This window comes from Polyodon spathula, chromosome 6 (assembly GCF_017654505.1).
Source record: "Polyodon spathula isolate WHYD16114869_AA chromosome 6, ASM1765450v1, whole genome shotgun sequence".
NCBI classification, from domain to species: Eukaryota; Metazoa; Chordata; class Actinopteri; order Acipenseriformes; family Polyodontidae; genus Polyodon; species Polyodon spathula.
In genome coordinates this window covers 45,412,486-45,426,922 of record NC_054539.1, presented here as the reverse complement: position 1 = coordinate 45,426,922, position 14,437 = coordinate 45,412,486, and the positions used below count along the sequence as shown (strand labels likewise).

Here is a 14,437-nt window from a genome sequence, read left to right as displayed (position 1 = left end):
TTGCTATCTCTATACCATTGACTGCTTTTCGTTTTACAAAAAAAAAGAAAACTTAGCATGGTGGTAAATGCTTAATGAATATAGTCCATTATGTCAATCTGAAACAACAAAGGCTGAGGTCCATTGATGATACAGTGAACAACCATAAGCGATATATTGTATCACTGTATCACAAGAGCAGTAAGTTCCAAGATCTCCCTTATGCTTCAATGAGCTAAAAAAAAACATTTACTTCAAAAGAAATAGTACAAGAAACAGGGAGGATTTGTATGAGTGTTAATATTCTTCAGTCTGGTTGACCCAGCCTTGTTAGATCAAGATCATCTTGGCCCCTGTCTAGTTTATAAGGATTTTTAAAAGCATGATCAATATTTGTACCCTGCTGGTAAGGACTGTTGATTTCAAGCCAAAAAACAGTTTTAGATTAATCCTGGGTGAAACATTTTGAGTGAGAACACCAGTCATTAGTATATTTGAATTCAGCCAAGACTGCATTGACTGAAAACCTTGTCTGACTTGAAGGGTATAAAGGGCATTCTCGGAACAAGTTCAGGCATTCATCAGAGCTGGAGTGAATTAGGCAGGAAACTTGTGGTAAGAGAGCAGAGAATCAACCATTGAAAATATGGGTGTTACCATGGGAGAAGCTTGTCAGTGAGGTATTTTTTTCCTTAGGAGTTTACATCAATTAATACAATAAAACACACTGAGGACTGTACAGGGGTGGCCATGCATATTGTATCACCTAACATTTTCCAATCATACTTAAAGGATTGAAAACTACCAAGGGCTGTATGCTGTATGAGCATAACCTTATTTCAGTATGTAGTTCTACTGAGGCTGTGGTGTATGGTCACAGTAAGAATGGTGCTATTTTAAAAGGAACTTGGTATGAGTGTGAAATATCAGCTACCTTAACCAAACGTGTGTGTGGCGGAGGGCAGGCAGTTTCTGTAGCTGGGGTATACAGTAATACAATTCAAAATAAACATTCCTTTCATTCAGACTGGCGCCTTTGCAGTCATGAATTCCCTCTTTGGGCGACAAGAGGGTGGTATTTGACAATAAGATCGCAATGTTCAAATGGAAAGTATTTGTATTAAATATATGGAGAACATAAGTATGGGACAGGATATCATGATTGAGAAATTTCACAATTAAAAGGAGAAAAAAAAAACTTTACTACTGCTTTTTCCTCTCTGCTTCAGTTCACCCATAATGCATTGCACAGCTGTAATGTGAAGGTAACCCCCCCCCCCTTCCCCTTCCCCTTCCCCTGTGTAAATTACACCTATGATCTTAACATATTCTTCTTCTTGTTAAGATTCAATTGTATAATTTTAGGTTTCAGGCATCACGTTATAGTGACTTTTTTTTTTAGGTTTAAAACTTCCCTGTGGCCTCAATATAGTTTTCAGAATCATGTTTAACCACCACACACACCTGGCACAACAGAGTAGAACCATTAATATGCAACATGCTGCTGCCAGTGGCTGTACAAAAATACTACATTTGTTCTTTGTGGTATATTTTACTGATGTTTTTCTAACATCCACTAGAAGAATAGTGTTACAGGGGACTGGTTAACAGTTACATTCCGCTGTGTCAGAAGATGGCTGGACATGATTAGGAGAGCTGTATCTGGTTTTAAAAAGTCAACAGGAAGTGATGACTGAAACAGAAAATGAAGTAAATCTAAACAACAAACACAATACATTAGTTAAGATAACTTGCTTGGTGGATATTTGAAATGGCTAAAGGGTATTTTTTAAAGGAAAACTCTAAATGAAAGAAAAAAGCACTAGCAGGAAATTCTTCCCTCTTGATTCAAACTACCCAAACGGTGTATATTACAAAAATATAACAAAAGACAGGGCTGTATTTTAATCCCGTATTGCTGGGCCATATTAATGAGTAAGTAGCGGGGTTCCAAAAAAATATAGCGTTACACGTCCCCACGTGTTGCTACAACTGTTTAAATAACCTACCTGGAATTTTCCTTTTCATCGTTAACACCCTGACAACTTTTTAAACTTATAACTTTAAAGTCTGTTTTGAAGCTCTTTTCAAAATGTCTGTCCCGCAAATCACTGCAGGAAGAGTGATTTAAAAAAGTGCTCTGGCTTTTCTGTTCAATACCACAATGGATAATTATTGCTGTGTTACCTGTTTGACAATGTGGGCAATAATCCTTACACTATCGGTGCAACAGAGTGGACAGTTGTCAGGATGTTAACAATGAAAAGAAAAATGAAAGGTATAGTTATTTAAACAGTTGTAGCAACATATGGTGATGTGTAACGCTATATCTTTCAGAACCCTGCTACCTACTCTTTAAGGACTGCTTTAAGATTTGTTTTACAGTGCTCAGTGTTACATGCATGCAGAGCTCCAGATAACCTGTATACTGGGTTTAGCATTTTTGGAGTTTTGCAAAAAAAAAAAAAAAAGCTGAAATAAATAATTGTACACATCTACTTCTTGTAACTTTTTTCCCTCATTCACAAAATTTTGCTACAAAAGATTTTTCCTAAAATTCTTTGTTTAAGAGAAATTTCTAGAAATGATAAATTTCCATTGGGTTATGCAAATTTTTGACTACAACTGTGTGTGTGTGTCTATATACACACACACACACACATAGACCGGATTCTGCCAAGTCAACGCCCTGGTTTGAAAGATGCCACCCCCCCCCCCACCCCCCAGGATTTAGCTTAATTCCCACATTGCAATAAGCGTTTCTTTCTGCCACAGATGATGGTTGTGAGCACATTTGCCAAGTCCGCTTTTATTGAGAATAGCTTACGTTTTTTTGAGAATCGCTGGGTTTTTTGTAATAGGTGACGTGACTTCAACAGTTAAAAATGTTTGTAGGAGTGGTTTTGGTGATTGTGTTGTCAATGTATGTGCACGTCATTAGAAGGAAAAAATATACGGAATTTGTATAAACATCTCCACTCCCTACCTTCTGAAATGGGTTGGGCTTGGCAACACTGTTTGTGAGACAGTGATATGCTGAATGTAGCATTGCCTGTTTTATACAGAATATTCTTCTCATTAGTGAAATTTAACTCCTATTGCAACTAACTTATTTTTAAATACATACTGTGGCAGCGTGCCCCGCCCCTGTGCATATTTTTGTGTTATATGTTGTATGTATTGTGTTAAAGTTGGTGTATTGTAATTGGTACACAGGATATAATATGAGTTATGAACATGAGTGAATTTAAAATGTATATCTGTATTTAGGCACAAGGATTGCACAACACTTCACGTGCAGGTAAAACGTAATAATATGTGAGCACGGGAAAATGCACTAGATTAATTCACGTGCAGTTGTACCGAGACTCCAACTGAATGATTGATTAGCAACCGAGTCTCGGTACAGCTGCATCAAAGCAGCATGTTTTCCCTCACTCAGGGTTGTGTGTTCGAGAGTGGAGAACGGGTGAGGAGAAATTATAGTAAAATGAAACAGTGATTGCTACAAGTGCTGGAGGGCCAGCACTCTACTTGTTTAGCATTTGTCCACCATCTTGTTTACTGTCTGTTTGTTTGGCCAACGTGCCATTTTGTTTTGTTCTTTGTTTTTGTTAAAAATTTTTATTTTACTGCCTGTTTATTAAACTGTGCATCAGCACCTTTAGCATTTCACCTGTCCTGACTGTGTTGTCTCACTTCTTCCTGGTCCGTGACATCACCACGCAATGTCACAGACCAAGAAGAAGAGCCTCCACCGCCAGGAGCAGAGCAGCAGGAGCTGCCTCTGTCTCCACCACCTCCACCGCCAGGAGCAGAGCAGCAGAAGCTGCCTCTGCCTCCACCACCTCCACCACCAGGAGTAGAGCAGCAGGAGCTGCCTCTGCCTCCGCCACCGCCAGGAGCAGAGCAGCAGGAGCTGCCTCTGCCTCTGCCACCTCCACCGCCAGGAGCAGAGCTGCAGAAGCTGCCTCTGCCTCCACCACCTCCACCACCAGGAGCAGAGCAGCAGAACCTGCCCCTGTCCCCACCTCCAGGAGTAGAGGAGCAGGAGCTGTCTCTGCCTCCACCACCTCCACCAGCAGAGGGAGAATGCCTGCTGGGTCCACTTCCAACAGCAGAGGGAGAATGTCTGCTGGGTTCACTTCTACCAGCAGAGGATGAATGTCTGCTGGTATCACTTGCCCCACCATCACGAGGAGAGGAGCTGGAGCTGACTCTGCCTCCATCACCACCAGGGGGAGAGGAGCAGGATCTGCCTCTCCCTTCACCAGGAGGAGGACCAGGACATGATGCTGGCATTCCTCAGCAGCCACTGCATAGTCTGCTGAGGGGAACACGGCGGAAATCAGCCAGGCCACAGTGACCACAAAGAGGGTTATGAACACGAGTGATTTAAAATGTATATTTGTATTTAGGCACAAGTATTGCACAGCACTTTGTGTGCACGTAAAATGTAATAATATGTGAGCATGGGAAATTGCACTAGATTAATTCACGTGCAGGTGTACATAGACTCTAATTGAATGATTGATTAGCAATCAAGTCTCGCTACAGCTGCACAAAAGCAGCATGTTTTCACTCACTTTCGGGGTTGTGTGTTCAGGAGTGGAGAATGGGTGAGAGAGAGGAGAAATTATAGTAAAATAAAACAGGCGATTGCTACGAGTGCTGGAGGGCCAGCACTCTACTGAATGTTTAGCATGCGTCCATATACTGTATACCCAAAAGACATAATATAGTCATGTAGAATAAGTTACGTGTGTGTGTGTTTATAGATACAGTTTTTAATGTGGTTTAAATTACATTAAAATACTGAATGCTCATACCTACAGATTGACTACAGATTGCTATAAAACATTTATGGATTTGTCAAAGAAAGTACATGCCAGCAAGTCAGAACAACAAAAAGAAATAGAGCAATGTCTATGACCTGTCTAATGACTACATATTGTTATTATTATAAACAATGATATATATATATATATATATATATATATATATATATATATATATATATATAAAGGAAACTGATAAGAAAATATACAATATAATTTGAAATGCATTAAGGTGAGTAATAAACTGACTCCATTGTGATTTAGCAGTTGGTTCAAACAATTTAATAACAATATTAATCTAGAAATAGGACAACAGGTTTTTTTTATGCTGGGTTGTTTTTTGGATAATAATAAATAATAATAATAATAATAATAATAATAATAATAATAATAATAATAAAAATAGAATACAGTAAGCACTCTTCATGCAAGCATTGCAGGGTGCTTTACAAAATAAATATAAAAAGCCTGTGCATAATAAATAATCCTTCTACAAATAAACAGACCCAAACAAATATGTTTTCAAACAGGAATTAAAAGATTAAATTGTGCTAGCATTCCTGATATGAATTGGGAGCAGGTTCCAAAGATGAGGGGCATTATAACTAAATGCCCTGGCTCTGACAGAGTTCAAACGAATTTTAGGAACTGTCAGAAGATTAGCATTTTCAGATCTCAGGAAACAACCAGTGACATATGGGGTCAGCATATCTTGAACATAAGAAGGTCCAAGACCATGTAAAGCCTAAAAGGTAATATGACTTATTGAATTATTTATAATTATTATTATTATTCTATATTATTATATATATAATATTATTATTATTCTATTATATTATTATATTATATTAATATAATAACTAGCAACAGTAATAAAACAAACAAATGAGATGGAAGCAGTAATTGTATCAATTTAATATATGATTAAAGTCAAGATTAAATAAGATTTAATTTTCTAATCACGATTCCTTTTATTAATTGCTTGACAGCCCTAATTATATATTGTAACACGACTGCACCTCACCACGGTTCATTGCCCCTTTAAAAGCAGGACACAAAAATGGAAGTTTATCAGCGCTGACGCGCTATTTTTAATAATCACACAAATAAAGGAAAACAAAAACAAACACCTAGCTCTTTTCTGAGCACCGACTAACACACAAGCAGGAACCTAAACTATAAAACAGGGCAGCTAAGCTGTTTACCTGTTACACAAACTCTAACAAACAAAACACACAAAAAGGTTTTCATACAGTACCCTTTTTTATTACGATTGAGCACACCTTCAATCGGGCTCCTTCACACAGCAGCCACCCTGAGCAAACTGGCTGCTTTCTTTGACTACCCTGCACCTGGCTCTAATTTACAATGATAGCCAGGTGCAGGGGATAATTAACAAAACAATTAACACACATAATTAAATTAAACCAATGTGCAGTTGCATCTTTTTTTTCAGCAGGGAGGAAATTAACCCTCTCCCTGCTCACTATATATATATATATATATATATATATATATATATATATATATATATATATATATATATATATATATAGATAGATAGATAGATAGATAGATAGATAGATAGATAGATAGATAGATAGATAGATAGATAGATAGATAGATAGATAGATATAGATATAGATATACATTATTTTCAAAAGTTTCAGGGGTTGAAATAAGCCGACAGTTTAAAAGAAAAAAAAAAAGAACTTGAAGGGAAACTCAAATTGCCCAAGCATGAATTCCAATCCCTAAAGTAATAAGCTTTGAGGAGAGGTATAAAATCCAACATGGAACTGACAAATAAGCTGTTATAGTACAGATTTTACTTTTTATACCAGAGAACTAAACTAAAAAATGGTACAGAATGTGCTCAGTGGAAAGGCTTTGGCCAGAAATCCATTTACACAAAGTAGGCCTGGACAAAGGCACCATGGCTGGTACAGATACAGCACAACTAGTTTGTATTCTTTAATGGTTGAAGGAAATGAATGTAAAAAAATGTGGTCCTGGTGATTTTGATGCATGGTTTGCATAATACCAACAGCAAAATCAATGGCATGTAGATCACTACATGGTACACATATATTTTGTTTCATTATACCTGCCTCTTGCTTCATATTTTCATATGGTAATGACACACATCTAGTAAAAGCAATAACAATATAATTTTAATGGACTTCCTTGCCTAGAACCCTGGTAGGTTATTGAGAAAGTATAGGATTCTCTCTAAAATTAGACATTATGGGCTGTAATTTGAAGTATGTAATAACAAAGTCAGTCTCACAAAATCAATTTTGGAAAACTTTCAGAAAACAACTAAGTTGTACATAACAAAAATTACTCTGTGAGTTATTTCTTATTAGTCTTGTAATGATAGCATTGTTTTATTCTTCGTTCTTGCTCAAAATAGAGACATCCGAGTGACAATCAACAAGAGATATCCATAATCCTATGACAGTATAGAAGGGAGACTGATATATAGACATGTCAAATACTTTTCCTTTCAGTATTGTCAGGGATTGCCAAGAGTACTAGAATTTAGTGTTTCACAGTTCCTTTCGCTGTTTCCATTCACAATTTTATAGTTTGACCACATTGAAAAATACATTCTAGAATAAATTCCAGAAGGAAAGAAATACAGAAACACATTAAAAATATAATCAGTGACACTTTAAAGACTAAATAGCTTTACATTACATTTTAATGTATTATTTGCATTAATTTACATATGATGAATTCTAAGTGGTTCTTTTGCTCCAATATTGAGTATCATACAGTATTTTTTTCTCAGGTTGTCTTTATGTGGTTCTAACTTTGCTTTGAGCTTTCCTGGAGAGCCTTCTGCCAGTACTGACCAGACTTCTTGATTACATTCAAGGCACGTCACAATGGGATCTTTCAACTGCTGACCCTACCTAGGTGTATAATGAGATAGAGTAGGTGGGGATAGCACGATTGACAGGTCCCGTTGTTACATGATGTGGCAAGGCAAAAGCCCTGCTTCTTTAAATAGTGTGTGTGGGAATGTAAGATTGGCAGGGATGGGGTTAATTCTGCCCCTGCCAACAGTTACATATGTGGCCATTCTCCAATTAGGTAAGTGAGTGCTAATTGGATAATGGTCACATGTATAAAAGGGATGAGAATGCCTTTGTGTGGGAGAGGGAGTTAAGTCAGTAGAACTGTGCTTTGTTTGTAACAGTAGTGAAGGTGAACGCACAGCCTACGCATTCTTTCTTGTTTTGTCTTTTTTTTTTTTTTTTTTAAATCTTTGTCTTCATGCCTTGTTTATTTGTTCTTGTGTTTTGTATTTGTTAAATAAATGTGCTCAACAGCGTGTCACTGCAGCTTTTGTCTCAGAGTCTCTAATTCCTGCCGGTAACATCTTGGGCCACAGAGCTAACCTGTCACACATGACTGAAATAGAATGTGGACGTCGGTTCAATGCCAGGCAGAAAGGACCATTAAAGTTCAAAGCAACCCAAGAGCCAAATAAAGACAGAGAAAGATAAAGATGATCATGATGATTGGAGCAAGAGAACCCAGAACTCTGAACCCAGAAAGATGATAACTACCAGAAAGAAGGTAAAAGTATATAATCAGTTGACATTTGATGCAACTTACTGTTCATATGAATTCCAATAAAATTCTGTAGGAGTGATATATGAACATTACATGTGTTCTACTTGATTTCTAATTAATTTTCTAGCTACACCTCCAGACAATGAACTCCAGCGGAAGACCATACAATTTCACTGAAGTTCACATGAATTTGTGGGCAAAACTTGGAATTTATAGATAGTATCCACACTGCATAAAAAACATGATTTAACAAACCTTCTTCCTGAGTCATTCCCTCCGCTGCATCTTCATTCATGTCAATTTCTATGGGAAGGAAAAAGAAAACATTACAGGCGGGTGTGAAAAGACTAAAAGGAAGAGGTTTCATGTCACGTTGCATTAGCTGCCATGTGTGTAAAAGCATCCACAAGTCTGCTGGCAAAAGAGCTTCTAACGAAAAATGGGGGGTGGGGGTACTGACATCCAAGGAGTGACCACCACTGTGGCTCCCTTCTGCACAACATTTTTTTTTTTTTTTTTTAACTGTTCAGTAAACTTTTGAAGGGCACATCAGTACATTTTAGAGTGGTTTTCAAACTTTTTAGGCCCCTGTAACCCTTTCCAAATAATCTAGTTTATTGTGTACCCCCACCCGAGATAGGGTCAAAATATACCCATGAAAACAGGAAAAAAATATGGTCTGTTGTAAATACAAATAGAAAACTGTTGTTAAAAACAAACAAAATAAAATACAATCTGTTAACTACAGTACAAATGCACCAACTAAAAATGCTATGTAAAATTATTTCAAGATCCAGACTCCAATAAGTACGCTGAAACAAGTCCAAAAACAGGTTATGCTTCTGACAAACAAAACCAAGGTTCCAATTTAAAACAAAATCAAAAAGCAATTCTCAAAAAAAGACGTGCATTTCTAACAACAAATGCACAGGTTTAAAGGACACAGATTTTTTTTTTTTAAAGTTACAAATATAGTTTTTTTTTAATTTTTTTACTATTATTGAACTTGAAATTTACCATTGAACACTTGAGCAGGGACAATGTTAAATGAAATGTGTGTCTTGTGCAGTATCGACTCTAGCCAGAATAAGCACCTTGTTTTGAAGTGAATATTTTCAAAAGCTAATTTGTTGAAAGTAGAAAGGGGATATTTATATCATGCAGTGTAACTCCACATCTGTGTTTATTTATATTACAATGACTTAAATGTACTCTTTTGTGTTTATTTTAAACTCTGTTTTATTGTTATTGTTTTACAAATATTTAAACAAAACAAAAGGCATTTCAACCCCATCCAGATAAAATTGTGAGAATGCGTGGTCTGCAGCGAGCGATCATTGACAAACTGGCTGTTGACCACGCATATGAGAAACCCTGTGCCGAATGTGGTCGAGGTATAAACTAGGTAATTGATAACCAGTTAATCCCTTGGCCACAATATAAAAACAAGCAGTTTTTGCTTGGTTGGTTGTTGAGAGAGGTGGAACTCAAAGAAAAGTAAGAACTAAAAACTATAAAAAATAAGCAATTGCTACTCGTGCTGGACTTGGACCAGCACAATACTTGTTTGTTCAGGGTTTGTTTTTTGTCTGTTTTGGCCATCGTGCCTTTTGTTTTGTTTAAACGTTTATATTACAAATAAATACGCGCCTCAGCGCTTCACTTGCAGTACTGTGTGTGTGTTGTTCAATCCTCTTCCTGGTCTGACGTCACCAACAAGCCATCCAGATGACAGGCAGTCAAAAATGACTTTTAGCAAAATGCTTACATGTTGAAGGGCACTCACTTTATGATATGAGTACACATACAGGTCTGCAGTAGGGAATCCAATTGATTGATTTTTGTAATAATAATAATATTGTGCTTTTCTTTTTAACAATTATTGATGTGGAGGCGCAGGGTAATAAAACTCACATGACAAAGGAGTTCTTCAACAAATTAATTAATAACGATAAAACATTGCAAGAAAAGGTAACGGTTCCGTCACTCCAGCTCCAGCGGAGAACAAGTGAATGATTTCACAGACTACTGTAGGGCGGGCCAGATGCTTGCTCAACGCAATAAAGAAAGGGGCTTGTTACCAGGAGGTTCCAGGTTCAATCCCAGCCACTGTCTCACTGTGTGTGACCCTGAGCAATTTTGCATAAGTTCACTCATCAGTATTATTTTCTTAACTATAAATCTAGTTCGCTTTTTAGTTTGAACTTTAATTCATACCACAAGTGTTGAGAGCTTGCAGTACTGAACATTTTCATATTCCATGCTGCAGAGTACTTTTTTTTTTTCACTAGATCTCATTTTGGAATCAATTTTGCATTCATTCAAATCCAATAACAGGATGACTTTGGAATTGCACTACTCTAAAGTATGCTGCATTGCTAAAGAGATGAACAGCTGTATCTAAGGATAAAGCAATTCTCACAATGTAGCTTTCATTTAGGTTTAAAGACATTTTTATCTATAAACTTGCTATTTAAACAGAATATTCCATGAACGTACTTTTTTCGGCTGTCCTTATTCGTGGAATAACTACACCACTCCATGAATGCTCATGCTGGATCCTCTATGTATATCTATGTACTGTATGTCTATTTTGCTCAGATTAGTGATATTGTTTAAGTGTACATCAAATGTGATGTGCTTTATTAATTATGTGTTATTACAGTATGTAACATGTTACAGTATGATGTAAACACACATATGTAAATTCACTGCCAAAACCCTTCTTTATCAGACAAATGTCAATTAACTATGGCTATAATGTCACACACTATTATTCCTGAAAAAAATCTCTTGACCCTGTCCTTTTTTATTTTGACAAGAGTTTACAACAAACTTAAAATTGAATATTATTCCCTGCAAAAAAACCTACGTTAAAACAGTGATTTTTTTTTAAATATAGATGCTCAGTTACCCACTAAGCAGTGAATGGCAAAACAACACAGAACACATTACAGTGTAGTTCTCGAACCTAACAGAACGATAGTAAAAAAAATAAATAAATAACGTTTGCACAGTGGAGCACTGAAAGGACTGGCTCAGCAAGAATGGAAATACCCAAACAGCAATGAACAGTGAGTAAGCAAGACTCGCAAGAACCAGACTTTTGCTGTCCAGTCAGTGGTTCTGACCGGACACTGTACAAACTAATTACAGAACAAACGGGGAGAGTGTGAGTCTAACTAACCCTTGGAAAGTTGGCCTTAGGCCCCATTATTTTGCTTTCTGTTTTAACTATACTGCTTGATCAGCATGAAGTGCATATTTTCTGCTGTTCTTCAAATCGACCTGCTTTATCAAAATTATTGAAGACAAACACAATCTGGGGCTATAAAGATGTGCCTAAGCCCCTGTCTTGGTGTGTATATGAATGCCACACTTGCAGTTTCTACTTATATATTGGAGTTAAATCAAATCTGATTACTATATACAATATGAAATGACCGGACCATAACTTTACAATAACACTTTTATTTCTTATTATTCTGCAAGTATAGCTGGATTTTGTACTACAAATGACTATCAAGTAACTATAGTTCCCTAAATTGAACACTGTGCAGCATTCTTAATTTGTTCTAATGCTGAAATCATATTTATCATATTTAAACTGAAAACCAGTCATATACCAAAATAAACATACATTTTCATTATGAAATATATTGAAACAAGCCTTCTGAAGCTTAATAATAATTAACAAAACACTTTATTATGTTTAGTTCTGCAGCGCAGTCTCACCTCCCCCCACAGTTTACAGTGTAGGCTGCTCTAATCAATTATAGATTAATTACAGATCTCGTTAGACACGCTAGACTCAATTAGAAGAAATCAAAACAGTACCATACGATACAGTTAGTAGTAGCTTACACATACAGTTCAACAGATTTTAAATTATCAGCAAGTTACTGTCAGCAAAAAAACCCCATCAGCTTTTATATATTATTTTGCTATTTTATATAACAGTACTTCAGTTATACTGTACTGCGCAGTATGTAGAGCCACAAACTCACTAAAGTTCTGAGACTGATGATTGACCGGGTCCGTTTTGGAATTTTCATAATACAAGTGATTAATTATGTTTTTGCTGTTTAGTTATCTTATGAGTGTGTTTAAAAGCAACAAACAGGTTTGCTATAGTATACATACTGTTTCAGCCAGCATTAGTTAATACTTACAGGTTCTTCTGAAGGACTAAACAGTATTTTGATACATACTATTTCACTTTTCCTACTTTTCATTTCCAGTCTAAATCCTAAATTTGCTGTACTGTAATTCCATGCATTTCATATGCTTATATGATACTTTACTATTTTTAGTGTGTGTGTGCATTGCTGTGCTTTTTCTTTGCCTTTTCCTCAATATACTATAGTATACTTTCCTGAGGGTCCTTTGATTAGTGTTCCCGTGTGGTTTTATATGTGGAGTTTTAGCTCCACTGTAAACACAAATAAAGGCAAAATCAAATTAAAATGAGGTTTTTAGAATGCATTTGAATTAGATGTGTTCTTATTATCTTGTGACTACCAGACTATTAATGGCATGCTGGCAGCAGTGGGGATGAGGTTCTTAAGATCTACAGTTTTTTAGTTTTTATTTTGAGATACTGCTTCTGACATATATTTCTGGTCATCCCAAATCTCATGTTGCACTAAGCATCAACTGACTCCGAAAAAGTTCCTGCATTAAATCATATGGCTCAAGTGCTTAAAATTGGTACGTTCTCAGATCATGGACTGATCTGCCAGCAGCGGAACAAAGACTCCGTCAAATGTTTAGTTCCAGGTTAAAAACATCTGTCTTGAGCATTTTCCTTTATACAGTTACGTCCAAAAGTTTTACATTGCCCTACAGAATTAACTAATTTTGCTACATATAGTCGAATGAAACCTGCTGAATTATATTACATAAACATATTGAATTACATACTGCTTTGTCGTTTTCTGTGTACAGACAAAAATTGAAAAATGTGACATTTCGAAATCTAACAGAAAATACTGTAGTAGAATCATGGCTTCCGGTAGCCTTTTGCAATGTCATTTTGTAGTTTAATTGATTATATGATGTTAAATAAAATATCTAAACTATGTTCATATAGTTTTTTTTTTTTTTTTTTTTTTAGTTTTTTTTATTAATCCTAAAAATGTAGGTGATGCAAAACGTTTGGCCACAGCTGTACAGTACTACATTATTTTAAAGCAGCTTATGCAGTAGTATATTTATATCTGTTGCAGGGCTACCTCTAGAGGTCTGTTTCTCAGCATTGTTTGTACAAGAACCACTCTGCAATACTTAACAAGGTATGTACAAGACAAAACTCATAACATGATAAGAGAATGCCCTGCCACGTGCATAAAGACATATTATTATTATTATTATTATTATTATTATTATTATTATTATTATTATTATTATTATTATTAATAATAATAATAATAATAATAATAATAATAATAATAATATTAGCCATATACTGTATACTGTGGTTTACAACAGCACCCATAACATATTTTGAGATTTGGTATGCATTGTCCCAATATTCATCCAAGCCTACTATTGTATATTTTAATTCAGTGCACTGTATACTGTATGCATACAAACCTAAAATGAATTAAAGAGGAATGAGGACAGTTAAATGGAAAGGACAGGCTATATTCAGTATCCTGTACAACTGTCAGTGCTGTAAAATCCCCATATTTGACACAAGAACTCTATCGATACCAACAAAACTCCAGTTTCAAGTAAGAGGCACCAGTTCATAAATCCTACTTCAGCAGAAACGCTTTTCTCCTGGGGTGTCAAGTCCTGGTAGTGTTTTCTGAAGCCGAAAAGATGAAAAAAGACCACCCAATATTTGAAATAAACAGTTGATCAGACTCTGAGATACATTAAATAAACACAAACCTAGAGACAATCATGCTGCTCATTAACAATATGTTACTCTTTGAATTCACGCCCTGTGTACTTTTGGACAGGTTTACATAACAAAACATTATTCCCTTTTGACTGCAAAAGCAAATTACAGTATGTCTCTGTCG

The 14,437-nt window shown here is 35.9% G+C and overlaps 1 protein-coding gene across 1 annotated transcript in view; it reads right to left on the bottom strand.

Moving 5' to 3' along the window:
- macrod2 (mono-ADP ribosylhydrolase 2) overlaps positions 1-14,437 on the bottom strand; it is a 754,657-nt gene that overhangs the window by 45,797 nt on the left and 694,423 nt on the right. The window contains exon 10 of the mRNA XM_041252938.1: positions 8,661-8,708. Within this exon, the coding sequence (XP_041108872.1) occupies positions 8,661-8,708 (48 nt within the window). The remainder of the gene's footprint in view (positions 1-8,660; positions 8,709-14,437) is intronic.